The 26,469-nt window shown below is 36.9% G+C and overlaps 1 protein-coding gene across 3 annotated transcripts; it reads left to right on the plus strand.

Annotated features, from left to right (window-relative positions):
- The first annotated feature begins 2,264 nt into the window (after nucleotides 1-2,264).
- On the plus strand, nucleotides 2,265-26,469 carry LOC141402423 (uncharacterized). 3 transcript variants are annotated; one of them, XR_012412626.1, is made up of 3 exons: nucleotides 2,265-4,968; nucleotides 10,999-12,476; nucleotides 25,587-26,469. XR_012412626.1 is itself a non-coding variant. In XM_073983667.1 (2 exons), the coding sequence occupies exons 1-2, from the start codon at nucleotides 2,367-2,369 to the stop codon at nucleotides 4,334-4,336; spliced, it is 1,902 nt and encodes a 633-aa protein (XP_073839768.1). In that variant the 5' UTR covers nucleotides 2,266-2,366; the 3' UTR covers nucleotides 4,337-4,473. The 3 variants fall into 3 exon arrangements, 2 of the variants coding, with proteins under 2 accessions (XP_073839768.1, XP_073839757.1); XM_073983667.1 differs by lacking the exons at nucleotides 10,999-12,476; nucleotides 25,587-26,469 and having other exon boundaries at nucleotides 2,266-4,210; nucleotides 4,279-4,473; XM_073983656.1 differs by lacking the exon at nucleotides 2,265-4,968 and having other exon boundaries at nucleotides 11,005-12,476.

A 26,469-nucleotide genomic window follows, 5' to 3' on the forward strand; every position in this document is an offset into this window, starting at 1 on the left:
TTTTGACGTTTGCCTCTCGTATAACCTTTTCTAGCAGGATGTTGAAGAGGTCACACGAAAGGCGGTCTCCTTGTCTGAAAACTCTTTTGGTACCAAACTCTTCGGAGAGGTTCTTTCCTATTTTAACTGAAGACCTCGTGTCAGTTAAAGTCATTTTACAAAGCCGGGTGAGCTTTGCGGGAATGCCAAATTCAGACATGAATTGGAATACCTTTGAACGCAGCGGGCTGTCGAAGGCTGCTTTATAATCGACAAAAAGGTGGTAGGTGTCGATCTGCATCTCTTGGGTCTTCTCCAGGATTTGCCGCAGGGTAAATATCTGGTCAATGGTGGACTTGCCAGGTCTAAAGCCGCATTGGTATGGTCCAATTATCTCGTTGACCATAGGCTTTAGTCGTTCGCACAATATCCCTGACACGATCTTGTAGGCAATAGGGAGTAGACTTATGCCCCTATAGTTAGAGCATACAGTCTTATCTCCCTTCTTGTGGACGGGGCACAGGATACTCAAGTTCCAATCGTCGGGTACTCGTTCTTCCTGCCAGATGGTGCTAACTAGCTGATGAATACACCTTATAAGCGTGTCGCCTCCGGTTTTGAACAGCTCGGCTGGTAAGCCATCGGCCCCTGCTGCCTTATTATTCTTCAGCCGATTTATTGCTGTCTTTACCTCATCTTGGCTGGACGGTATACATTCAATACCATCTTCTGGGATTGGGACTGTGGTATCTTCGTCGTCTTCGCTGCTTTTGGATATCAACAGATTTGAAAAATGTTCTTTCCATATCCTGAGTACACTATCTGTATCAGTTACCAAATTACCTTGCTGTTCTCTACAGGAGGATGTGCCTGTACCAAAGCCATCAGTTTGATGCTTGACTCTTTGGTAGAATTTTCGGACTTCATTCTGGCTCCTGTACATCTCGATTTTTTCACACTCCCGCTTTTTCATCTCTCTCTTTTTCCTGCGGAAAAGACGTTTCTCATCTCTCCTTTTCTCCCTGTATCTCTCTCGTGCGCTACGCGTTACTACGGATTGTAAAGTAGCCTTATATGCCGCATTTTTCTTTTCGGTGGCAGCACGACACTCCTCATCATACCATGGATTCCTTGGTGGAGGTCTCTGGTATCCAAGTATGGATTTTGCGTCTTCCATCTATCACAACATGATCAATTTGATTACTTGTTCTTTGATCTGGAGACAGCCAGGTGCCCTTATGAATATCGAGATGCTTAAATCTAATACTGCTAACTACCATGTTTTTTGCAGCTGCAAAGTCTATCAGCCTCATACCATTGTCAGATGTTTCACTGTGGAGACTGAATTTCCCGACTGTTGGGCCAAAGATATTCTTCTTTCCAATTTTGGCATTAAAATCGCCTAGAATGATTTTAATGTCATGGGCAGGGCAACGGTCATATGTTTCTTCTAAGCGCTCGTAAAATATATCTTTGCTCTGTTCGTCCTTTTCTTCAGTGGGAGCATGAGCGCAAATAAAGCTGATGTTGAAGAATTTAGCTTTTATTCGAATTGCAGCAAGTCTTTCATTCACTGGGGTGAAGCTGGATACCAGATGTTTTAGTCTCCGACTAACTACGAATCCACAACCAAACTCATGCTTTACGTCATGGCAGCTATAATACAGTGCGTCACCTTTAGGTGTTGTTGTGACGCCTTTCCCAATCCATCGTATTTCCTGTATGTCAGTAATATCGGTCTTGTACTTTTCAAGTACGTCTGCCAATGCGAAGACTGCACCTTCTCTATAAAGAGTGCGAACATTCCAGGTGCAGATCATGGTCCTTAAAACGTTTGCAGGGTTCGTCAACTTTAGAGGGGTTTGTTTTTCTTTTCTTTCGTTTTTTTCATAGTAGGCTGTTTTTTCTAGGGGAGGGTTACTAACCCGACGCCCAAACCCAAATTTTAAAGTTCTTATGGGTGAACGCGCGGCACATGTTAGCTCACTGCGTTTAACGGGTATTAAAGACAGTTCCCCAGGTGACACCACGGGGAGGTCAGTGTCCACTTGGGATGAAAGAGGGACCAAGATAAATCCTGGGCTTTGCCATGTTAAAACCGGTCAGGACCGTTGCTTGGTATCTTCCATCCCCTGCGTCACCCTTTATGTCAATTACCGCAAGGAAAATTGCCTCATATAAATTTGGGTATTTATTATATTTCCATTTTTTGTTTCAGTGTAAAAAACTTTTATCGTTTTCCTCCCTCATATACATTGTTTTCCTTTTTATGCTGCTTCTTCTGATTTTATTTTTTTTCAAAAATACATAAATAAAATTTGTTGTAATGTTAAAAAAATAAAAAAACAATCAAAAAAATAGTAAAATAATTATATTTAATTTCGGTAATGGTTAATTTATCAATGCCTTTTCTGGCTCCAAGACGATCTCTAAGCTGTCCACTGCGTCTAAGTTGCAGAGAATTGCAATGGTTGAAAATGGGCTATCAATTGGGAGAACCATCAATACCCAAGCCACCAGATCCTTACCAAGGTTATGGATATTGCGAACAAGGAAGTTATATGGAATATTTTCAACCATATACAGAATGTGAGAGTCTGTCACGGGACAAGGAGCATTTATGGCCTCAACCCAGGGTGTGGTGTAATTGTCGTCCTCCTCTTGAGAAACGTCAATGTGATATTTGTTTGGAAGCTCAAAAAGGGAGGAACAAAAATTTTGAGAACAAAGCAAGGGGAGCAGTTAAAGCAAATTCTCAAAATTTGCCTTTGGAAAGCAAGGTGAGATCTGGAGCAGAATATGAAGGGAGGGATGTATTTCAAGATGTAGATGAGTACGAAAATCGAAATACTGATTACGATAATGATGAAAATGATGATGCTGAAAGTTACTGCAGTGCCTGTGAAGAAGTTGATACCCAAAAGAAGACTCAAAAGGAAATTCTTATAATATATCCCAAAGATTCATTTTATGAATCTGTGGAACGGACAAATAAATGTGGTTCAAATATTATTAAAATCCACACATTTGTTAATTATGAGCCCTCCAGTTGTGGAGGAACCCAAACCACAGATAGTTCATTGAGGGAAGTCTGTCCCTGCTCTTCAAAGCGTAGACAGGAGTTGGACAAACAAAGTGAGAATCTCATATCTGTTGTTTCTTATGGAGCTTGGGAAAAATGTTGCCAGGATGTAGGAAAACAAAGTTCTATGAACGCAAAAAACAAATGTTATCCAAAAATATCTGAGGTGTCTTGTCGAGAACTAAAATATAATGTAGGACCTGGTCCATCTGAGTCAATGCAGTCTCCAACCAACGCTTGTTGGAAACAAAAAAATCACATAGAATCTGACTCTCCTGAGTGTTTGGAATTTCACAATTCTCCTTATCGTCCAAATAATTGTCCAACCGAATCTATCTGTCCCGACTTCCAGCAACCTTTTTGTGTGGATAGAAGAGATCTTCTACAACAACCTAAGCCCATATCATGTCACAAAGAAACCCAGACAATTTTGCATATTTTGGAACCCCAATTAAAGAGAAGTTGCTACTATTGCAACGAAAGGCAAAATATGGATGAATTTTTAAAACAAAATAACGTTGATGAACGATACCGTTCTCGACATCCAAGTGTCTCTAAATTTCCTAAGAACACTTCCAATACTGAAAGATATCCCGTAGGGGAAACTATTTGGGAAACCCCATTTGAAAACTTCGAAGATTGTGGTGAAAGGCTCAAAGCATCCTGTGGAATTCAAAAGAGTAACAAGTTCCAAGAAGACCGTAGACAACATAACTTAGAAACCGAAATTCCTCATTTTACTAAATATCCCAAAGATAGATTTGCCCTATTTCCATCTAACAGCCAAGAAAGGTTTTGCCAATGCAAGAAATCATCATCGAATTTGAAAGGGAATAAATCAAAATTAACGGAAAATCCCAGGGATAAAATAGCTCTTCTATCAGCCAACAGTCTACAAATACCTTGTCAAGTTAGCAAAACTCCCCAAACGAGAGATTTCCTAAAGCTACATAAGTCTTGGCAAGTGCCCACATGCCATCGCGATATAAATTTTCAATTCTCCATAAAACCTCAACTGATAGCTACAAAATCAAGCGTTTTAGCTCCCACATCATCAAATATACCGCCTGAATACCATAACCAATTTGAACATTCGGAACACAACCTAATTCCCAAAAAGTCCTCTCATGTTTCTCGAAGATCCTTAAAGTATGAAACACTTTGCGCCACACAAAATGAAGCTAATAATCAACAAATTTCTCTTCCTTCACAACAAGGTTTAAAAAACCTCGCTCACAGCATTGGCAATTCACATGCCGGCATATCTACAAATAATCGTCAAGAGATTTCCCAACCATTGCTCACAAAAATCCAAAGTTTTCTACAAGGCTCCTGGGAAAAAATTATTTGCTGTTGTTCGCAAGCCTTTAACATTCACAAAAACTATTTTGTAGATTGTGATTGTGAACAGATTCGAAGTGAAAGTTCTCCAAAATCCTTAATACTTCAAGGAACCACAACAACTTCCACAAGTACCGATGATGACGATGTTGATCCCGTGGACAATTATTCCTCACTAACAATGGACAATTCCAAATCTTTAAAGGATCATTTTTCAAGTGAACAATTTCTGACATGTTGCAAATACAATTGTAACTCAACATCCACAGTTCGCCAAAAGTCTACGCCATCTTCCATTGTGGCACCTATTCGCTCTCAAATTCGTGACAGTTGTTGTCAATGTTGCCATAAAAATTCTGGAAATATCAAATCTGGATCATATTCTCAATTTGGACAAACAAAATCTGCAATGGAACCAAGGGGCAGAAAATCGGAAGTGGATTTTGAACCTGCCACTTTAAATAAGCCAGGAAATCCAAGGAATGCAATGAATTTTAACAAGTCTAACTACAAGGAAATTAAATGGTTATTGGAGCCAAATGAGAAGTCGTATGAAAATGAAAATGGTAAGTTTATTTATTTCCTTAAGCTAGGGTCAAACTAGGAAAATATTTGCTCCAGCGACAGGGAGTGTGTGTTTACTGAGAGCAAGTGAGCATAAATGTCACGTTAACATATATGGGTGATCTTGGCTTGAGAGCAAGTAAGCATAAATGCCACGTTAACATATATGGGTGATCTTGGCTGCGCTAGAGCAAATATTTGACTAAGGTGACCCTAGCTTTACTTACTTAGGTGACGAGGCCATTTAGGACCACAACACTCAGACCAAATTTTATATACTGGCGCTATGTAAGTGTGGTTCTGTCCACACTTTCCTATGGAGGATCTTGTCTGGTGGCAGCCAATTTGAAAATAAGACACTCCTTCAAAAGCTATCAAATGTGTTTGGGGCGATCAACAATCTTCAGACTGTTTTGAATGCTATTCAGGATGTCTTATGTTAGCATCCCCTGATTCTGTTCCAAAAGTCTAGGACAAATTTTAGGCTTCCGGAGTCAGAAGCGTGACCATTTGAAGACAATGGACATGCGAAAGTCCTAAACATAACAGGCAGTTAAATTGTGAGCGGTGGTCTCGTTACTGATGTTATGTCCAAACTTTTTAGCGTTAAACCACTACAAATACCGAACCTCGGGAGGTACCGTTATATGGGGGCTATACCTAAACATGGACCTATGTTGACCGTTTTTGGTGGTGTAGTGTTGTGACACCTAAGAAACTTAAATGTAAAATTACAGCTAGTTCGGTTAAAAATTTTAGCAAAAACCTTCCAAATACCGATAATCGGAAGGTACCGTTATATGGGGGCTATACCAAAACGTGGGCCGATATAGGCCATCTTCGAACTTGACCTGTCTACTGAGAAAATACACTCGCGTGCAAAAATTCAGCGCTCTAGCTAAATTCTTGTGGACGCTAGAGTGATTTCAATAGACGGGCAGAGGGACATGGCTATATCAGAATTTTATCCTGATCAAGATTATATGGTCGGAAATGTATATTTCAATGCTTTACAAACAGAAAAACAAACTTAATACACCCTCCATACTATGGTTGAGGGTATTAAAATTTAATATCGCAGTGTTTTAAATGGTGGATCAGACTATGCATTTGGGCATGGAAATAGCATCAGAAGGACATTTATTTCACAAAGATACCCAAATTTTTTGCGGTTTTTGAATCAAATATACCAAAAGGTGTATTTTAAGATGAATTATGTTCAATTATATTTTTATCAGTCCCCAATATGCTCTGCCACAATGATTGTAAATTATTTTTATTGGAAATCTAATTGACAATTTTTGTAGCTATGCCTTATCAACCGAGTGGAATAGCAAAATATGACTTCAAAATATTTTTTTTCTAAAGTCTAGAGGTTCTAGTCTAAACAGAGAACTTGTTTTGAAATCGAAATTGCTCAGACGATGAGGATTTGTGTACATAAATAAGATTAGGTTTGTAATTCTGCTCTATTTACCGGAGAGCTATCCATTAATCCATCCATTAATATCTATTTAGCTGAGAAGTCAAAGAAAAACGCTAAGCTCTTAATATCCCTTTTTATGAATGCTGATAATAATTATATGCGTTTTAACACAAATGTAGATTTTGTTAAAATAATTATGCCAGGCACTGTAAGCAAACGGACATACGATAGATGCAGGTGCATACTGGGAAAAATCCATCAATCATATCCATATTCGATAAGCTTATCGCTAACAACAGATTTTTTCAAGCAGAAAAGTTGATTAGGAAATTTGAAGTCAGCCTTGCAAGTCTAATAGGTCAAGATATATAAGCGGCTGGCTTTCTTGCTCTGCTTCAATTTCGACCTGGGTTGCCCTTTTCGTTTTTATTCTTTTATGAAAAAATCGGAAATGACTATATATGTCAGGAGGCTCACCATGTATCATTTGTAGTTGCCTCCTGCTGAAAAAAGTCTCTTACTTCTTATCAGTCATCGATTTCATAAAAAACTCCTTCTCATAAACATTCCTTAATGGACATGGGGGACTTCTCTCATATAAGTGAGTGCAGCCCTATTTTATATTTATATCAATGCCGAAATGACTTAAAATTTATATTTAGTCTTCGTTGGTGGTATAAAACTTCCCACTTGAAATTTTCGGTAATGGTTTATAGGACGGTATCTCCCGATTTTCGGTAATTGAAGGTTGTGGCCTCAATATCCAACCCATGGTAGAACAAACCAGGTAAAGTAAATACTACACCAATATAGAACTCAACAACAACCACATAGAAATTTGTTTTTGTTTGTAAACGTTAGTGTCAACGTACATGTAAACAAAATAAGGAAATGTCTATAAATTATTGGAGTTTAAAAAACTAATCATTTTTCACATTTGATTGCATATTCTGAAAAACATGAATGAAAACTCGTTATGCGGCCCATACATTTACTGCCAAACTGCTGCTGCCGATGAACCCTTTGTGTACGGGTGAGATTGAGTAGTGTGTGGCATTCCTTCAATCCACATTCCAGAAATGATAAATTTTCCTCCAAAACACGGTTTTTAGTTGAAGTTTTCAAAAATTGTTAATTTCCCCACAAACAATATTTATTATTTTCAATAATTGTTTTTTGATTACTTCGAAAATAAACAAAATTCATCCGATTGAAAGAAAGTTTTGATTTCTATTCTCCAAAAAATATTCACATTGACAAATGCTTCAAAATTTACTAATACTATTCCAAATGCTGTCCTGCATGTCCACAGTGCACGATGGGGCCGATGATATGTTTTTGAGGCAAAAAATCACAGGAGCAAGCTAGACCTTCATAATTTCGTGCAGATGTTTATAATCGGCCTAGAAGCTAATCTGCCAAATTTGGTTGATATATAGATATAGCTCTCATATATATGTTCGCCCGATTTCGAGTAATTGATGAACCAAACACGAAAATTCTGTCCAATTATGATGATATTTGGAATATGTGGCGGAATTCGGACTGGAAATAAGTTTGCCAAGTTATTTTGAAATCTGTTCAGATTTGGATATAGCTCCCATATATATTTTCGCCCGATTTGAGGTATTTCGTGCAACAAACACGCAAATTCTGTCCAATTTCGATGAAATTTAAAATGTGTGACGAAATTACGTCTAGAAAAAAAAAGTATGCCATATATATTTTCACCCAATTTTAGGTATTTCGTGCAGCAATCACGCTATATATGTCCAATTGTGATGAAATTTAAAGTGTGTGACGGAATTTGGTCTAGAAAACATTATTGAGACATCATATTGAAATCGGTTCAGATTTGACAACTATTCGATATTGTCGCGTTTTCATGGTCCTTTTTGCATTTACCCTGTTTTTGTTCAGAAAAAAAATATATTTTGTTTTTCTGTTGGTTGTTGGAATATGTATACAGAATAAACAAAAACACAAATCATAGTTTTTTTCTGAACAAAAACAGGGCAAATGCAAAAAGGACCATGAAAACGCGACAATATCGAATAGTTGTCAATGAGAGCCGTACCTAAAATTTCTGAGCGACATTTTTGCAGAATATGTCGAAGCTGAAAAATGTCATCTTCTGGTACTTTTATTGCGGTTCTTGAAATAAAGGACGAAAAGGACATGGAAGGAAGTGAGTTAGAAAGTCGAAATGTTCTACGAAAAAGTTCCTCATTAGATTTGACTGAAGACATGTCATGTCAAAAATAAGGCAGAGCAACAGCGAACAAAGATAGAACGCTAATTTCTGATGGCTTATAGGATCTCCAGTGAAAAATTCATCACGCCATAACTCAAAAGTTCGACTCACGGCGGATCTGCCCTTTGGGGTTCTGTATATACTCATCAAGGGCTTTCACCACCAAAAGGAATTTTCCACCCCCCAAAATTTCGGTTCACAGTGTTATTGACCACATCTAATATTACATTTACACATGGTTTAATAAGAAAGGTTAGCTAAAGCTTTCTGTCAATTTAATTTTTTTCTTTCGACTGTCCCTAAAACGTCAAAACAATATACACAATCTGTATATGTGTGTGTGTGCTGTTTGAATAAAATGCCAAACAATTTTAAAAACAATCGAATTCAATGATTTTTAAAATTGTTTTTAGAACATTTGTATGGAAGAAATTCGTCAGCTTTGCATTGAAACAAACATGTTATCATATCCACAACTCGATTATGTGGAGAAACCTTGACACTTCATTAATTTTTTGTGTTTTTTTTTATGAAATGCTCAAAAATGTTATTGTAAACAAATCTATTTCTTGCTTTTGTGCTTACTAATTTTGACGTTTTAGGAATTCAGGAAAAACAAGGGTTCTACAGATTGTTTTCATTTAAATATACCTCTTTACTCATACTATGAAAAGCCCAACAAAACATAAAATACAATTCATTGCAAAGGAAAATTATTTGTTTTACATTTAAGAAAGTTTCGGTCGCGGAGTTTGTGTTTTAAATGTGATTTGGGACTACGTAATCGATGCTTAGAGCTCCAAAAATATTCTTATCAAGAAATCGGTAGAAACAATTTCAACATTTTCTAGACTACAATAAAATTACAATAAAGTCACATTTGATAGGTGTATGAGTCCGAAACAGAGGAAATATGATAAAGATAACTCAAAGTTCTACCTTTCCAATCCAAAAATTGATATTTTATCTCAGGGAAGTGAATGCAACTCGATGGGTTCCACCCAATTACGTTGGCTGTGGACATCTATAGGTCCAAAAAATTAAGATAGGATTTTCTTTATTTTTTGGATCTGTAGATGTCCACAGGCAACGAAACTGGGTGGAACCCATCGATTTGTATTCACTTTCCTGAGATAAAATATCAATTTTTGGATTGGACAGGTAGAAATTTGAGTTATCTTTACCATATTTCCTCTGTATCGGGCTCATAAACCTGTCAAATGTAACTTTATTGTAGTTTAGAAAATGGGCTGAAAGTTGCAAAAAACCCATATTACACCGTGTGTTGTGGTTGGAGCGCAAGACAACTCTCGAACGGATCTGTTTCGGTCCAAAATTTGGCCTACGTAATATTTTGTTCAAACTGAGTTCAAGTTCGAAGATAAGCCATAGCGGTCCACTCCTTCAAGTATGGTACATTTGGTCCATACTTTACACATCCTAATATATCTACCAGATATAGATCAGGTTCGAATATGGGCTTTATTTTTCCTCTCCTTCGGGTACCTCCCACGCAAAATTTCGGATAAATTTATTTAAAGGCCTGTCCTCGAATCACTTTGAATTTTATTGAAGCCTTAATTACAATGGTAAAAGTTTTTTCATGGGCAAGTCCATACTTCTTGAGAAAACAGTCCGAAAGGTGTAAAAACACCGTATGGCACCATATGTAGAGGATGGAGAGAACGATACCTCTTGAACTGATAAACCGATTTGGTTTCACTTCGAAGATGGACAATACAGATCTTCAACTTCCAGTACTTCCCTCCAATATTTAAAAAAAAATGTCACTAAAATGGTATGCATGATATCTCTTGAACGGGGCAACCAATTTGGCCATGACTTCCAAAATAAGATCCACATCCGCAATACTTTTCAACTTAAATCCCAATCCACATTTTTGTGACACAAAATTCTGAAAAGGCACTAAATACATTCGATCCGTCCATTGATGAAAGTTTCAGTTCACATAGGCTGAAACTACGTTTTTACTTGTTTTAAATTCGAAAATTGACCATATTTGTCCTCTCCGTCACAAAAGTTCAACATTTCTGTTCAAGTGCAGTTTGGATCCTTTGAGGATCCTTTGGAAATGTTTACCAAAGCTACTTCTTACAGTCCTGCTTACAGCGATATGTTGCTTTTTGTGGAAAATCTGGTGTGCGCGATATCTATTGAAATATGCTATAAATGGAAGTGATAATTTAAATCCTTATTATTATTATTACTAAATCTAATACAGTGTAAACGTGACATTAATTCAAACTATTTTCATTATTTTTTGTAACACTTCATTTTCAAATTTGACAACTAATCAACTCTCTTTCCTTTCATTTTCCAAAATTTCAATAGACCTTTACAAAAATTATCTTTGCGAAAACAACTCAAAATTCCCCAACCCAACGGACACTGGGTTTGCCAGCAAATGTATTCAAATAATGGTGAGCATCGGTCATTCTGCAGTTCTCCTGAATGTTATAACTTCACTGGTGGCAATGGTATGGTGACAGACATTTGTTCGAACAACCATTGTACGGCGACATGTGCTGCCTGTAATGAAGGCATTCGTGAATCTCCGTCGTTTATTAAATTTTCCAATATGCCATTGCCCATGGCTTTGGGGGAAAAGAAATCTTCAAAACCTTTAAAAAAGAATGAAAAGATCCCGTTGAAATGTGAAGTTGAAGATAAGAATGTGGCATGTAAGTCAGTCTCTTCTAACAAGGATGTAACCAGGTCGAAACTGACATGTGAAGGATCCATAAAGCTAGTTGACAAGGCATCGAATAGAAAAGTAAAGGGAAATAGTGGAAAAAGTGCCACGAAATATGATGGACATTTTTCCGATGATGATGTTGGGAGAAAAACTTCGAATTCATGTAATAAAATGGAGCGCAAGTCCGACAAGGTATCTAATTCTAAATTGAAGAGCATGTGTGATACTGCGTATGCTTCCGACCATGATATTAGAGGAAATGTTTCAAAAGCCGCATATTCCTCTAATAAAATGGTTGGGAATAACGATTTGAAAATAAGCTGTGATAAAAAATCCCCAAGTCCCGTTCATGATTCCGATCATCGTGTTAGGGGAAATACTTCAAAAACTTCGTATTCCTCTAATAAAATGAATCAGAATCGTGACAAGAATGAGGAGATATTTGATCTCATCACAGACGATAATGTGGTGGTACGTTGTCAATGTAATGACAAGAATTGTCAAAATGCATGCAGTAGAAATGAAGCTAAGCCGCAGAAATCTTCCAATATCGATTTGAGTAGAGAAGATTCAAGACCCTGCCAACAAAAATCTGAAAAAGGCAAATCTTCAAAAACAAGCCTGAAGAGCGTGGAAGCCCGAAACCACAATACCTCTGCCGGTTTACAAAATAGCCAAAGGTCAAACTGTCCCACCAAAGCTTCTAATAATCGACGAACTAATCCACGTTTAGAAGGTGCAAAAAGTTGTAAAGATAAATCTTCATCAAATCTACAACCCGGCAAACGTTTGGAATCCATCGAAGAAGAACATGAATCCATGAAAACCAATTGCAAATTTTCATCCTCTGCCAACTGTAAATTCAATTCCAATGGCTGTAAACCATTTCCCGATTCTGGTCGTAGTTCGAGGTCTCATCACAAACCCATTGAAGAATCTTGTATCGATTTCATGAACATTATCTCCGATAATGTTATGGAATCGGTAGAAAATTCTATGAATGAAGTTTTATGTGATCTATCCCAGGGGATATTCAAGAAACTCGCTGAAATTCAAACGAAGGTGGAGAGACAAGAAGCAATGATGTCGGAATTGTATGGCGCCATAATAGAGAGTGAGTATTGCAGGGACGTACGCAGGATTTCATTTCGGGGGGGCCCAACTTGACCAAAAATCATGAAACTTAAAAATGTTGTGTATCGTTACGTAAAGCTATTTTATTTTTTTACGATTTTATGTATATTCAATATTGTCACAAAGTTGGAATTGAAAATGAACCATATCAGACCACGTTCGTTATGGTCCTTATACAAAAGTTTTTAACCAAATTCTCCAATGAGAATTTCAAATGCATACTGCCCAGAATTCAACCACATTAGCTCTTATTTGGCATTTTGGGTTCTAAATCCCACAGCGAAAGCTTTCGAAAGGTTTTCTATAATTCGAGGCTATTAGCATAATTTTTAAAAATATCGTCAGTAATATGGATTTTGGAAATCCTTTTGGTGGAAGAACTTCCATGCAAAAAGTGCGAATATGTCGAATAGATATATACAGTGTTTGGAGGATATAAACAGTTTGACTCGAACATAAAGCCGTTTCGTCTTTAAAGTACATATATTACACACTAACTTCAGTGCCATTAAACAAGTTTTGTATTATTGTTAAAAAATAATATTCTTTAAGTCCATAAAAACACCAAAACGTTACTATTTTACCAGAAGTGATAGAGTCAGTGAAAGCCAACTAAAAATTCAGAAATTTATATTAAAAAAATGGTCTGTTCCAGTACTGCAAGAATCTACTATTTTTTACTAATATTTTCGATAACATAAAGGAAAAAATGTTATCGTAGTAAAAAATTGTAGCTTCTTGCAGGTTCTGCAACAGTGCAAAAGAAAAAAATTCAGGAGCCGGGCGATGCAATCCATATACTCCGAATCCTACTCGCCGTACTGTTTGAGACTTCGCAAAAACATGATCGAAAAAATATCTCTAAAAAAAGAGCGGCAACATTTTAGCTAAATTCTGAAAAAATAGTTTAAGTCGAAAAACTCCATCTGATACAATGGTTTCCAACGACCAATCCCTTCTGTCGGCACAGCGGAGGCAAACTTATGAAAATTCATAACTTTTGTTTTCTGGAAAACAAGAAAAAGTAACAGTCGGGTTTGCCTACAGAGATATACCGTCTGCCTGTGTTAGTTGAGATTTTTATATATAGACAGATCAAATACTGGTTGCATAGCCAATTTTTTTTCTGTAAATTGAAGTTTCAGAAATTCGTCTCCTTTTTGGATGTATAAACTTTCCGACAATAATTTCGAAAAAAAAATTGGGGTGTACAACTTCTCGATTGTTGGCGTTATGCTAAAAAAATGTGACTTCGATGAAAGCGCAAAAGTTTTGCACTTTTGTACAGACTATACCTGAAAGAATATATTAATAAAGTCCATTTTGGAAGTGGACCTAATTTTGGAAGTCAAGTTGGTTTAGACCAATCCTGACAATTCCGTGGAATCACCCACGAAAAATACAATATCGATGTAAACGTGACCTCAAGAAGTAACATTGATCAAAATGTGCAATGGCTCCTCGAACAGCCCTTATACTACTAGACTGAGGTTGGACTTTTGTGAAGGATGTATCCGAAGATCTTGTCCCAAATAGACCCTCTTGGTACTTGATATATGTACGTTTGGAAGTAATTTGGCGATGTTTAAAGTTTCGGTCAAATCGGATAATTGAAATTTTGTGTTGGAGGTACCTGAAGGAGTGAATCGATCCATATTCCAACCTACTCTAGGTCTCGAAAAAATCGAATTTGATTTTGCTCAAGATTTTAGGGAAACATTTTGAAGTCTTGCTGGGGAAGTATCCAAAGGAAATTTGAGCAAAATATTCCGATATCCAAAATTTGGACAAAATCTGTTGATCTGTTCGAAAGTTATAATGGGCTCGAGCCAGACAGATAGACGGACTGGGATAAATCGACCCCAAATAGGAAGATCTTGCGGATTCTGAAACAGCAATCTTCGTAGATGAGAAAAATCCAAAAACAAGAAAAAATCGCTGTAGGGATTTTTAAATAAATCGCGATAAAAGTTTACATTTTTAGGTTTTCGCGATTTTGCTTGGAAACCGCAAGTCCTATCGAAATGGGACTAAAGAAAATGTTGTAGCTTTGAAAATTTGTTCCTAGGGTTTACCATTTTTGAGATATAGAATTTCAGGTCACATTTTTAGGTTTTTTTGTTAGGTTTTCACGATTTGCTTCAAAACAGTTAGTATTTTCGCAATGGGACTACAGAAAACTCTCTACAATATTGGGATTCGTAATTTTTTCCTCGGTTGTACCATTTTTGAGATATATATATATACATTTAAGTTGGGAAATTGCAGTCCTGACATTGTTTTATAAGGAGGCGATACAGTCTGCAAATTGTCCCAATTTGAATTTCTATATCTCAAAAATGGTAAAACCTACAAAAATATCATAAGAGAACAATATTTTTCACTCCTACAACTTTTTCTTAGGAAATCCGTCAAAACCTAAAAAGAGAACAACAATTTTCACTGCTACAACTTTTTCTTTAGCAAATCCGTCAAAATCTAAAAAACCCTACAAATGCGATTTTTTTTTTATTTTTTTATCAAGGGTATAAGCTTCTTTCATTTACAAATAACAGCAGATTTTAATACAATACCAAATAACAAAAGTTTGAGCATTAATTTCGTTTACGGTTGTTTTCAGCCACAAAGTTGTTACAGATAAGAAAAAATTTAGATGGACATGCTATTTATAGCAAATATTATCACTTTATGATGCACAACAATACATTTTTCTCCATTATTTTCTCCCACTATTTAGCAACAACTTGATATAAAATAGGAATACAAAATGTTGATTAAGGCAGTAAATCAATTTTCTAATTGGTTTTCGAGATATACTCCACTGAAAACCTTTGATATGTCGTACATATTGTCCAATAGACACTTCATTTAGTGTACTTCTAATCCGCACAATACTAAATTTATAATCGTTTTGAAAACAAAATGAGTTTAAAGCTTCAATACCTTTATATTCATTACAGAATGCCAAAATACTGGCATGGCATAAAGAAGGAATTCAGTTTTACTGGAAGTTTCTCTCAAAAACGGTATTCAAACAAAACAATTTTAAATATTTCTTCAAACAACTTATTGATAAAGTACATTTTCAGTACAGAACCTTCAGAACAATATCAGTTTTCATTTAAAATTTTTTTGGGACAATACCTTAATAATTTGTTAAAGTATGTAGCTCACAAATTTGTGTCGGACCAAACCATTTCCCCCCTGCGTACGTCCCTGGAGTATTGTTATACAATTTTTTTAAATATTTGAAATCTTTGTAGGGCCTAATTGGTAACACGCTCATCCTGTGACTGTGAAAAGACGAACAACTCATCCTTATGTTAATCTTTCTGATTAATGTGGCTCTGGGTCTATCCCCAGTTCTAGGAACAGATCCACTGTAGTTAATTGATTAGGTTTGGCAGGATAGTTTAAAAGGGTGCAGTGTTTCGCGTGGTCATGTGCCGCATGCTGGCTAGATGTTTTGCACGATGTCATCGATCCGTGCCCTGTAGGAATTCACACGGCTGCACCATCGCGAGGTAGTTGAGCCAAAACTCCTCTGGTTTGTAGTGGCAGCTGATGCTCCTCAGCTGCGATACATTGGAGATGTTCTCCGAGGACCACATTCACCATTATGGTAGTTTATGGCATCTGCGACTGCATCCTTATGACATTCGCAACATCATCGATTATAAATTGTGGTGGTTCAGCCTCGTCAGGAAGAGATCTGATGAGACGCAGTACTCTTCTCTCCGCCATGTCACTACCGGGGTGATCGACAAACTGTGGATTGAAATAACTTGCTCACGTCTTCGGATCTGTCAGCATAACGTCGTCAAATGTTGTTCCGCTTATGCTCACTATTAACTGCTAGTGTCAGCTCCCTGACTCTGGGGCCACTGGGCTTTAGAGTTGTGCCAATTGAACTATATTGAACGACGCAGCTTACTATCTAGTTCAATGGACACCGGTCGTTTGTATGAACAAATTGCGTGTATGTAATATCACACGTTACTCATACGTTTTTGAACTGGCGGTTCGGAAACTTCTTAGCCTATCAATGAAAGAGAATAGTTAGTTTTTCAGAAATATTTTTGTTTTTCAATATAATCTCCTAAAACTTCAATACACTTAGTCCAACGCTTTTCTAGCAATTATATCCCTTGATTAAAATATTTTTCCTCAAGGTCTTCAAAATAGTGGTTTACAACTGTAATTGCATCTTCATTTGAAGTAAAACGCTTGCAAGGATTTTTTTAGATTTGGGAACAAGTAAAAGTCACAGGGAGCAGCTAAATCAGGAGAATAAGGTGGGTGGTCAAGCAACTCGTACTTTAATTCGTTGATTTTAGCCATTGTTAAAACACTCTTGTGCGCTGGTGCGTTGTCTTGATGAAAAATTATTTTTTTGTGTTGTAAGCCAGGACGTTTTTCTCGAATTTGTACATTTAATTGATCCAAAAGGTTGCAATAGTACTCTGAATTTATTGTTTTACCCTTTTGCAGATAGTCAATCAATAAAATACCGTTGAAGTCCCAAAAAACCGTTGCCATAACCTTACCAGCCGATTGAATTGTTTTTGCCTTTTTTGGGGCACTTCCTCCAGCTTCAGTCAATTGTTTGGATTGTTCTTTTGTCTCTGGAGTATAGTGGTGGATCCATGTCTCATCAACAGTTATGAAACGATGCTTAAAATCCATTTTATTTCGCTTAAAACGATCCAAACAAGCTTGAGAAATGTTCATTCTTATGCGTTTTTGATCGACTGTTAACAAATGCGGCACCCATCTTGCAGAAAGCTTTTTCATCTGTAGTTCTTCATGCAAAATTAAATGGACTCGATCATTTGAGATGCCCATGATATTGGCAATTTCACGCACTATTCGTCGATCATTTAATACCATATCATGCACTTTGGCTACAATTTCTGTTGTTGTTGCTGTTTTTGGACGTCCATTACGTGGTTCATCTTCAATGCTTGTACGACCACGTTTAAATTCAGCAACCCAATTTTTTACTGTTGCATATGAAGGAGCACTTTCACCTAACACATTCACCATATCATTATGAATTTCTTGTCCTGATAATGACAGCACGCATTTCTAATTTTTCCATTGTAAAAAAATTGCGGATGCGTCTTTTTTGAACACCTGTTTCTATATGAAGGAGTTGCCAGATCGAAACAAAATTTAACATGTGTTCATAACAGAGATGGAAGTTTCCAAAACACGTAACCTTTTTCTGTTTATACCGCGCTATTTGTGCTAGGCTAAGAAGTTTCCGAACTGCCCTCGTAGGTCGTTCAATTGCCCAACTCTACTGGGGTTGTCACGACAAATCTCATCATGCTCATTTGCTAATCCCGTCGCCTCTGCTGGGAAATTTGGTCTCACTTAGGGTATTCGTGCAGCATGTATATTGCGAATGGCTGCAGCAGTGATGATATGTCGGAACGTCCTTTCTGCTACCCAAACAGCAAATAGGTTGGGCTAATCTCTGAAACGGTGTTTAGTGAACTTTCTGAAACTGGGCCACAGGAGTTTGAGTGTGGTGGTTGCGAATGTGACAAACTGAGCACAAATAAATTGGTCTTGGTTTTTCCTCCATTCCGACACGGAGCAGAAGAATCCGGAGCAGGCATTCAGGAATATGCTGTTCCCAACACAGAATACGATATAAATACAAACATGTGTATACTGATGTGGCAGCCGCTGGCCTGAACCCGAGTGTTGTGTGGTTCCGGGTCAATCCGGCCGCCGTGGTATTGAAGTAGTAGTAGTATTACCCGAAGCATAAGGTACAACAAAACAATAACAGGGCCCTAATTATACCCTCCGATTTTACCCTAACGAGGATATATACACTTTGATACTACAATTATGTGATATTTTACCCTACTGTTCTCACGTAAATTGCCTTAAAGCAGCTATGGACATAAAAGGAATGACGAACAGAAGCACGCATGTACTGCAGGCAGCATCGTGTGCTTTTCATTCGGCTGAGCTATTTGTTGTTGTTTAACACAATACAACCCTAATATTTAGCCTGTACTTGTAATGAAATATTCTTTCGCTAGCTGGTGTCATATTTTTGTTTTCAGCTTTTCGATATAATAACGATTTACCACGGTAAATTTCTCACAGATGATTGTCTCCCTTTTAAAAAATGGGGTTAATACTTGCAATCTGCCTTTAGTTGAGTATTTTTTCCGCTCAACCATGCAATGTTTATTACTTTGTATAGTAATCTTTGTCCTACTTTTCCAATGTATCAAATTAATTCTCATGTTATTTCGTCATGCCGCTTTACCAGTTTTCATATTTTTCATTGCTTCGATGAAGTCATCGTAGCATATTACTCTTCTTCGGTGGGACTGTGACGTTTTCACCACTCAGGAGCTCTATGAAACATAATTGCCATCAAGTCATTATTGTGTCTTCTTCTCTAATTGTGCCGCCTTGGTTATTACTTCTGCATTTAATAGGACAATACTTATGTTTTTCAACGTTTTGTAAAATAGTTTTTCTGTGTAATACTGCTCACGAAATGTTTCGAACTCCTGCAAAGATTTGATGACATCATTTCAACGTTTGGTATAATATTTTACATTTTACTTGTCTTTTATGAGGTATTTTAGCCCGCCCTGAATTTAGAATTACGAACTATTTAAATAGAACGTAAAGTAAAAACCTTCGAAATACCTGAAATCGCGAGTACCATTATATGGGGGCTATGGAAGCGGAATGTTTTGGCGAATTGGTTAAATATTTACATAGAAAATATGTCTTAAAACGTAAAAAAAGAAAAAACGAAGAAAAAACAAGTAAAAGAGGGCTACAATCGGACGGGCCGACCATGTTATACCCGAAACCACTTCCCACTAGGCACTAGTTTTCCGCAGAATTTATTTATATGACTGCGAAGTCTCCCTTGTTCCTTCGAGGATGTTGTTGGAATATAGGTATATATATGATTGCGACACGTTATATATTATTTTCATTATTTCGTAATGGACAGATGGACCATTTTGGCTATATACACACACATATTTCATCAAAAAAAATTAAAAATTGTATTAAGAATGAAAAAATACCAAACGCACTTAGAAATAGCTTTTGGTGATTTTATCCGATTCTATCAAGAGATTAATAGTTAGAGGTATTACATTACTTCTAATCAAAGGTAGCATAAAAACTTCAAAACCCCGTACAGCATCGTATATTGCAACAATTAAAAAAAACTTGGAATTCCTCTATCATTACTTTAATACCTTTTTATCATGGTTGCGAAATTTTGTAGCATGGAAGGTAAACATAGTTCCTTATACGCAAAGCAAATCTATAAAGGAAATCACACTTATAAGTCACGGTGCGCCGGAATCAACTTTAAATGGTCGGTGCTTACACCTAGGAAGTTTTTGCGGATTCTGAAACTACAATGTTCATAGGAGAGAAAAATAAAAAAATCGCCGGAGCGCTTTTTAAATTAATAACGATCAAATTTCACATATTAGGGTTTTCGTAGATTTTGCTTGGAAACCGCACGCCCTATTGAAATGCGATTAGAGTAAATGTTGTAGCTGTGAAAATTCTCTACAAGATTGACCTTCATGACTTTTTCCTAGGTTTTACCATTTTTGAGATATAGAAGTTGAAATTGGGACAATGAACTGACTGTATCGCCTCCTTACAAAACAATGTCATGAACGGTGCGCCTTAACCAACTTTAAATGGAAAATACTTACACCTGGGAAGTTTTTGCAGATTCCGATTGTAAAATGTCATAGATGAGAAAAATCAAAAAAATCGACGAAGGGATTTTTAAATAAATGGCGGTCAAAGGTCACATTTTTAGGGTTTTCTTTGGTTTTCAGGATTTGCGTGGAAACCGTCCTATCGAAATGGGACTAAAGAAAATGTTGTAGCAGCGAAATTTATTTACTTTTTCGTTAGTCCCATTTCGGTGGGTCTTGCGGTTTCCATGCAAAATCCTGAAAACCTAAAAAATCCTAAAAGTGTGAACTTTGACCTCAATTGGTCTATTAACATTGAACACACGATCCAATCTCTGACAACCTTATACCAAACCGCGCCAACAAGTCTGTTGTTCTTTCCAAGGGTCTAAAGTGGCTTCAGCGTGAACACAATATTGTACGCACGCCACAGGCCGCAATTACGGACCAATTTTCACGAAATTGTATGGAGGTCGGGTTCAGACCAGAATAGACCTCCATAGTTTTTGGCGATGATCGTGAAATATTTAGGGGGTGAAATGGACCAAAAACAAAATTTGTATACAATTTTGTAGCAGCTCTGCAGGTCGCAATGGTAGTCTGATCGGCTCGATATTTTATGTAAGGTTTCGGTTTAGTACAATTTAACGTGATGATCAGGTAATATTTAGCGGGTTAAATTGACCAGAAATTTGATGTGAAAATTGTTAAAGTTGTTAGTGAAATGGCTATATGTGTATTCCTGGAAACTATGTTAAACCAATGTAAGTTATATTTAGAAGAGGAATGCTTGGCCATTCCATTGATGCTAATTATGTTGTATATAACAGAGTTATAGCCTAGTATACGCAGGGATGTAATAGTAGTTTTGGTCAAGGATAGTTCCAATAATTGTTGATAATATTCGGATAGTATTAAGCATGTAAAATTGACCATAACTTTTGTGGAAAAAATATCCAAATTTAATTTTTAATTATTAATTTAAATACTGGTGGCATATTCGGATTACTAACGAAAACTTAACTTGAAAACCAAATCTTGACTTCTCATTTGTTTTCTCAGGAAGTATGGACTTGCCCCTGAAAAAAACCTTTTACCGTCGTAATTGAGGCAGCCAATACAAGTTGCTTCAACTAAAATCAAAGTGATTCGAGAGTAGGTCTTTCAGTGAACTTATCCGAAATTTTGTGTGGGAGGTACCCGAAGGAGTGGACAACAGCCGTGCAGACGGAGATATACCCTCAGCCACTGACAAAAAAACAAAACAAAACCAAACCAAACACAATAATTATACCGTTCATAAAATATATTGATTTTGTATCACGAGTTTGCTTTAAAATATGTAAGTACCGTAATGTGGGGCTATACCAAACCACAGACACATACCAAACATTTTTAATCATTTTAGTATGTGCCGGGAGGGTTTTGGAGTTGGGACCATTATCTCAGGAAATATTGTCTTACTCCGGAATAATATTGTACCGTTGGAAATGAGGCCCCTAGAACAACATACTGAAAAAAGAATCTAAACGATGCGAAAGGAGTTCTTGAACTTCACTTTTTTCGAATTGTGTGTGGGAGGTACCCGAAGGCGCGGACCGATATAGCCCATATTCCAACCTGATAGATGACTGGATGAAATAATATGATGTGCAAAGTCTGCATCAATCGAAAACTCCCTGTGAGAACTATCTTGCAGATTTGCCATTTTGGTTCGTGCCGTCAGGGTTTCTTGGAGCTTTAGGCCTATATCTCAGGAAGTATGAAGTTCACAAGAAGAAAATTGCACCTTGGTAAAGGGGACCGCAAGGAAAACTTACTGAAAAAATTTCAAAGCTATCCGAGAGGAGCTCTTAAACTTCACTTCATCCGAATTTTGTGTGGAAGGTACCCGAAGGAGTGGACCGATACAATCCATATTCCAACCTGATACATGACTGGATGAAATAATGCGATGTGCAAAGTCTGCACCAATCAGAAACTTCATGCGAGAATTATCTTGCGGATTTGCCATTTTGGTTGGTGTCGCCATGGTTTCATGTAGCTTTTAGGCCAATATCTCAGGAAATATTGAGTTGCGCAGGAAAAAATTGTGCCGTCGTAAAGAGAGCCGCAAGTACAACCTAATAAAAGAAATTTCAAAACGATCCGAGAGGTGCTCTTAAACTTCACATTATCCGAATTTTGTGTGGAAGGTACCCGAAGGAGTGGACCGATACAATCCATGTTCCAACCTGATACATGACTGGATGAAATAATGCGATGTGCAAAGTCTGCACCAATCAGAAACATTCTGCGAGAATTATTTTGCGGATTTGCCATTTTGGTTGTTGCCTGCCGTCAGGGTTCTTGGAGCTTTTAGGCCAATATCTCAGGAAGTATGAACTTGCTCTTAAACTTCAGTTCATCCAAAGTGATTCGAGAGTAGGTCTTAAAGTGAACTTATCCGAAATTTTGTGTGGGAGGTACCCGAAGGAGTGGACCGATAAAGTCCATATTCGAACCCGACCTGGATCTGGATGAAATAATACGATGTGCAAAAATTGTGCCAAATCGATTGATACCTTCGAGAGTTACCGTTCACACAATTTTACAGACAGACGGACGAACATGGCTAAATCGACTCCAAATTGTCTGAAACGAATTTCGTCCAAACACACTTGGGGTCTAAAACCGTTATTTCGATGAGGCACATTTTTGGTCGTATCAAAGTGTATATACTAGGCCGGGGCGATTTGAGAACCTTAATGGGCCCTTCGCGTTTCTGGTTCCTGGGATTGAACTGAGCAAAAAAGTCTACTGGACCATACGTCTACGATGAAAATCGAGCCTACCGATTTTGACTTTAAGTTTTTAATCTACGTTTTTTTGAAATCTTGGCATATAACAGCCAAACCATTGAGATTTTCGAGCCAACACAAAGGCAAAAATTGTAGCCAAGGCAGTAATTAAGAACTCTCTAATACATCGCAAAAGCATTGGAACGCTTTTTCAGACAGTTTTGGTCTTGAGAATGTGAAAACTTTTCGGAAAATGTCGATAAATGGCACTGTGCTACAAAAGTTGACCAGAAAAATATTCAAGCCTTCTGATGCAAAATTCCATCGTGTTGGCATCCATGAAGAACGAAAATGCTATTAGTTCGTTTGGGTCACTTCGTTTTATTTTTTCATAACGGTAAAAGTAGTGAAAATGTGGGTTTCTTATATTTCCTTATTTAAACGGGCATATCTTATTTTTTCCACAACGGATTTCTTTTGATCATTTTTCCTTGAAGGGGTGAATAATATCTTGTGAATAAGCTATTATTGTTATATATATATATATATATATATATATATATATATATATATATATATATATATATATATATATATTAGGCCGGTGCGATTTGTGTGGAAGGAAAAAAACCTTAATAGGCTCTTCGCGTTTCCGATTCCTGGGATTGAACTGAGCAAAAAAGTCTACTGGACCATACGTCTACGATGAAAATCGAGCCTCCCGATTTTGACTTTAAGTTTTTTATCTACGTTTTTATGACTTCTTGGAATATAACAGCCAAACCAGTGAGATTTTCGAGCCAACACAAAGACAAACATTTTAGCCAGTTATAGGTTTTTTGGGGTTTTTCAGACATAAACCGCTATAACTTAGCCATTTGTTAACCGATTTAAAACAGTAATAGCTTATTCGAAAGATATTATTCACCCCTTTAAATGGAAGAAGGGTCAAAAGAAATCCGTTGTGGAAAAAATAAGATATGCCCGTTTAAATTTGAAAATATAAGAAACCCAGATTTTCACTACTTTTACCGTTATAAAAAAATAAAACGAAGTGACCCAAACGAATAAAGGGCATTTTCGTTCTCCATGAATCCCAACACAATGGAATTTTGCATCAGAATGCTTGAATATTTTTCTGGTAAACTTTTGTAGCATAGTGCCATTTATCGACATTTTTCGAAAAGTTTGCACTTTATCAAGACCAAAACTGCCTGAAGAAGCATTCCAATGCTTTTGCGATGTATTAGAGAGTTCTTAATTACTGCCTTGGCTACAATTTTTGTCTTTGTGTTGGCTCGAAAATCTCAATGGTTTGGCTGTTATATGCCAAGATGTCAAAAAAAACGTAGATAAAAAACTTAAAGTCAAAATCGGGAGGCTCGATTTTCATCGAAGACATATGGTCCAGTAGACTTTTTTGCTCAGTTCAATCCCAGGAATCAGAAACGTGAAGGGGCAATTAAGGTTTTTTTCCTTCCACACAAATCGCCCCGGCCTAGTATATACCCTTTCTAGCCTAAAGGCTGAGGGTATAAAAATAAGCGTTCTTGCACATATTTACATATAAGAGCAATTATAAATTTAATGTGAAGTTTAAAATATTGAAACTGTTCTAAAATAATTCATTTGTACATTGTTATACCCTACACCACAATGTGTGGAGGGTATTATAAGTTGGTTTTGGCCAAAACGTTTGTAACGCATCGAAATAATGGTCGTAGACCCATACTTATATATACCAAAATGAATGTCTCGACGAGCTGACTCGATCTGGCTATGTGTGTCCGTCCGTCTGTCCATCTAAACCTTGTAATCACGCTACAGGTCGCAATTTTGATCGGATCGTCACCAAATTTTGGGTTTTGATGAGGGTCCCGGAGGCGAAAAATTCGATTGATTTTGGTGATGGTCGGATAATATACAGGGGTCGGAATGGGCAAAAAATTTATTTGGAGAAAAAGTCAACTTTTTATTTCAAAGCGCATATCTCCGCATCTATAAGGGGTATATCAAAAGCAAAACCTGCTAATGAAAGTAAAAAATATCACCATATAACGGAGATATAGCAATAGGCGGTAATACATCCCATTTTTATTTATTTTTTTTTTTTTTGAAATCGCGCTACAGGTCGCAATATGAAAGCTAATTGTGTTATCTGTCTAACAAAAATTATGAAAACATTTCTATCCGTTCAAAAGTTACAGAACTTTGACCAGGAAAAAATCATTCTGAACCGCTGTGCGACGCCCCAACCAATTTTTTTTCGTTGTTATGGTGGAACGTGTGTGCGGCACATGTTAGTATAAAACTTCCAACGCGTTTTAAAGGAATTTTCGATTTAGATGAAATTTAATATTATTTCTGAACATTGCCTTCAAAACTTTCCTGACCGTCTCCTAGTTTCAGTCACCCCCTGTCCCTTATAACGTATGCTTATAAATAAATGACCACCATCTTCTACACAAAATTACAAGTACCGAAATAGTTGTCTGATTGTTACTTCATTCCAATCTAAAGCATTAATGCTCTAATTTCTAAAATGCCTAACTTACTCTATCTCCCTTTCTTTTCCCAATTTATTTCTTACAGAATTCGAACAACAAAATGAAGACAATTCTTGTCAATTTCGAGCATTATTGGAATTTTTGATGGAAAATAAAGTGAACAGAAAACAACAGCATCATCATGAAATCAGTGGCGGCGGCACCTGTAGCAAAGAATGCCAATGCGATTTGTACACGGATAGATTATTCTCAGGAAATGATAATATGATAACAAGAGCTACCAATCGAAGTAGTCGATATCGTAGTTTTCCAATTTCAATTTCTGGAAATGAAAAGATTTACCGGAATGGCGAACATAATAACATAAGTGAAAATCGTTGCCATAAATGTAGTTGTTGTCAAGGTCAAGCGACAGAACAAAGGAATTTTTATTGGGAAAATCAAAAGGCAAGTAAACGAAGTATGGGGGGTGGCGGTATTCAGCAAAGTGGAGATGAAGTAAATAAGTCATGTACCAGAGATCATAGTAGATGTCACGAAAAGCATTTAATTGATTGGCATAATCCGCATGTTTATAATTCTGTATTGAATAGGCAAACAATTTCAAAATTAAGTTATGCAGTTCCTTATCATTTTAACTCTCAAAACTCTTTGCAACAACCCTCAACATCAAACAATCAACACCAAAGTTGCTGGGATAGAGACAGAAAAGAAATTTTCGAATGTAATTCTAATGAAGATCAAGAAACAAGTGGCTATGTTAGCGAGCCAGAAGATAATGCTGATAATGTTAGTCATGGATGTGATGCTAATATAAACAAAAATATCTCTTTTATTGACACAGATTTCTTATCAGACCGTTTGTGTGGAGAAGATAAGACGAACAGCAACTTTCAAAATAATTGAAAATACCAGTTTGAGGGTTAAAATTGAAGAAAATATAAATACAAACGCTGTGAAATCGTAAA

This window comes from Musca autumnalis, unplaced genomic scaffold (assembly GCF_047663935.1).
Source record: "Musca autumnalis isolate F117 unplaced genomic scaffold, ASM4766393v1 scaffold_1, whole genome shotgun sequence".
NCBI classification, from domain to species: domain Eukaryota; kingdom Metazoa; phylum Arthropoda; class Insecta; order Diptera; family Muscidae; genus Musca; species Musca autumnalis.

Excerpts from the sequence above, each read along its gene's own strand:
- LOC141402423 (XM_073983656.1), top strand. The coding sequence starts at position 11,072 with ATGTATTCAAATAATGGTGAGCATCGGTCATTCTGCAGTTCTCCTGAA. Across the intron at positions 12,477-25,586 it reads GTATGGCGCCATAATAGAGA|AATTCGAACAACAAAATGAA; the intron begins GTGAGTATTGCA and ends TATTTCTTACAG.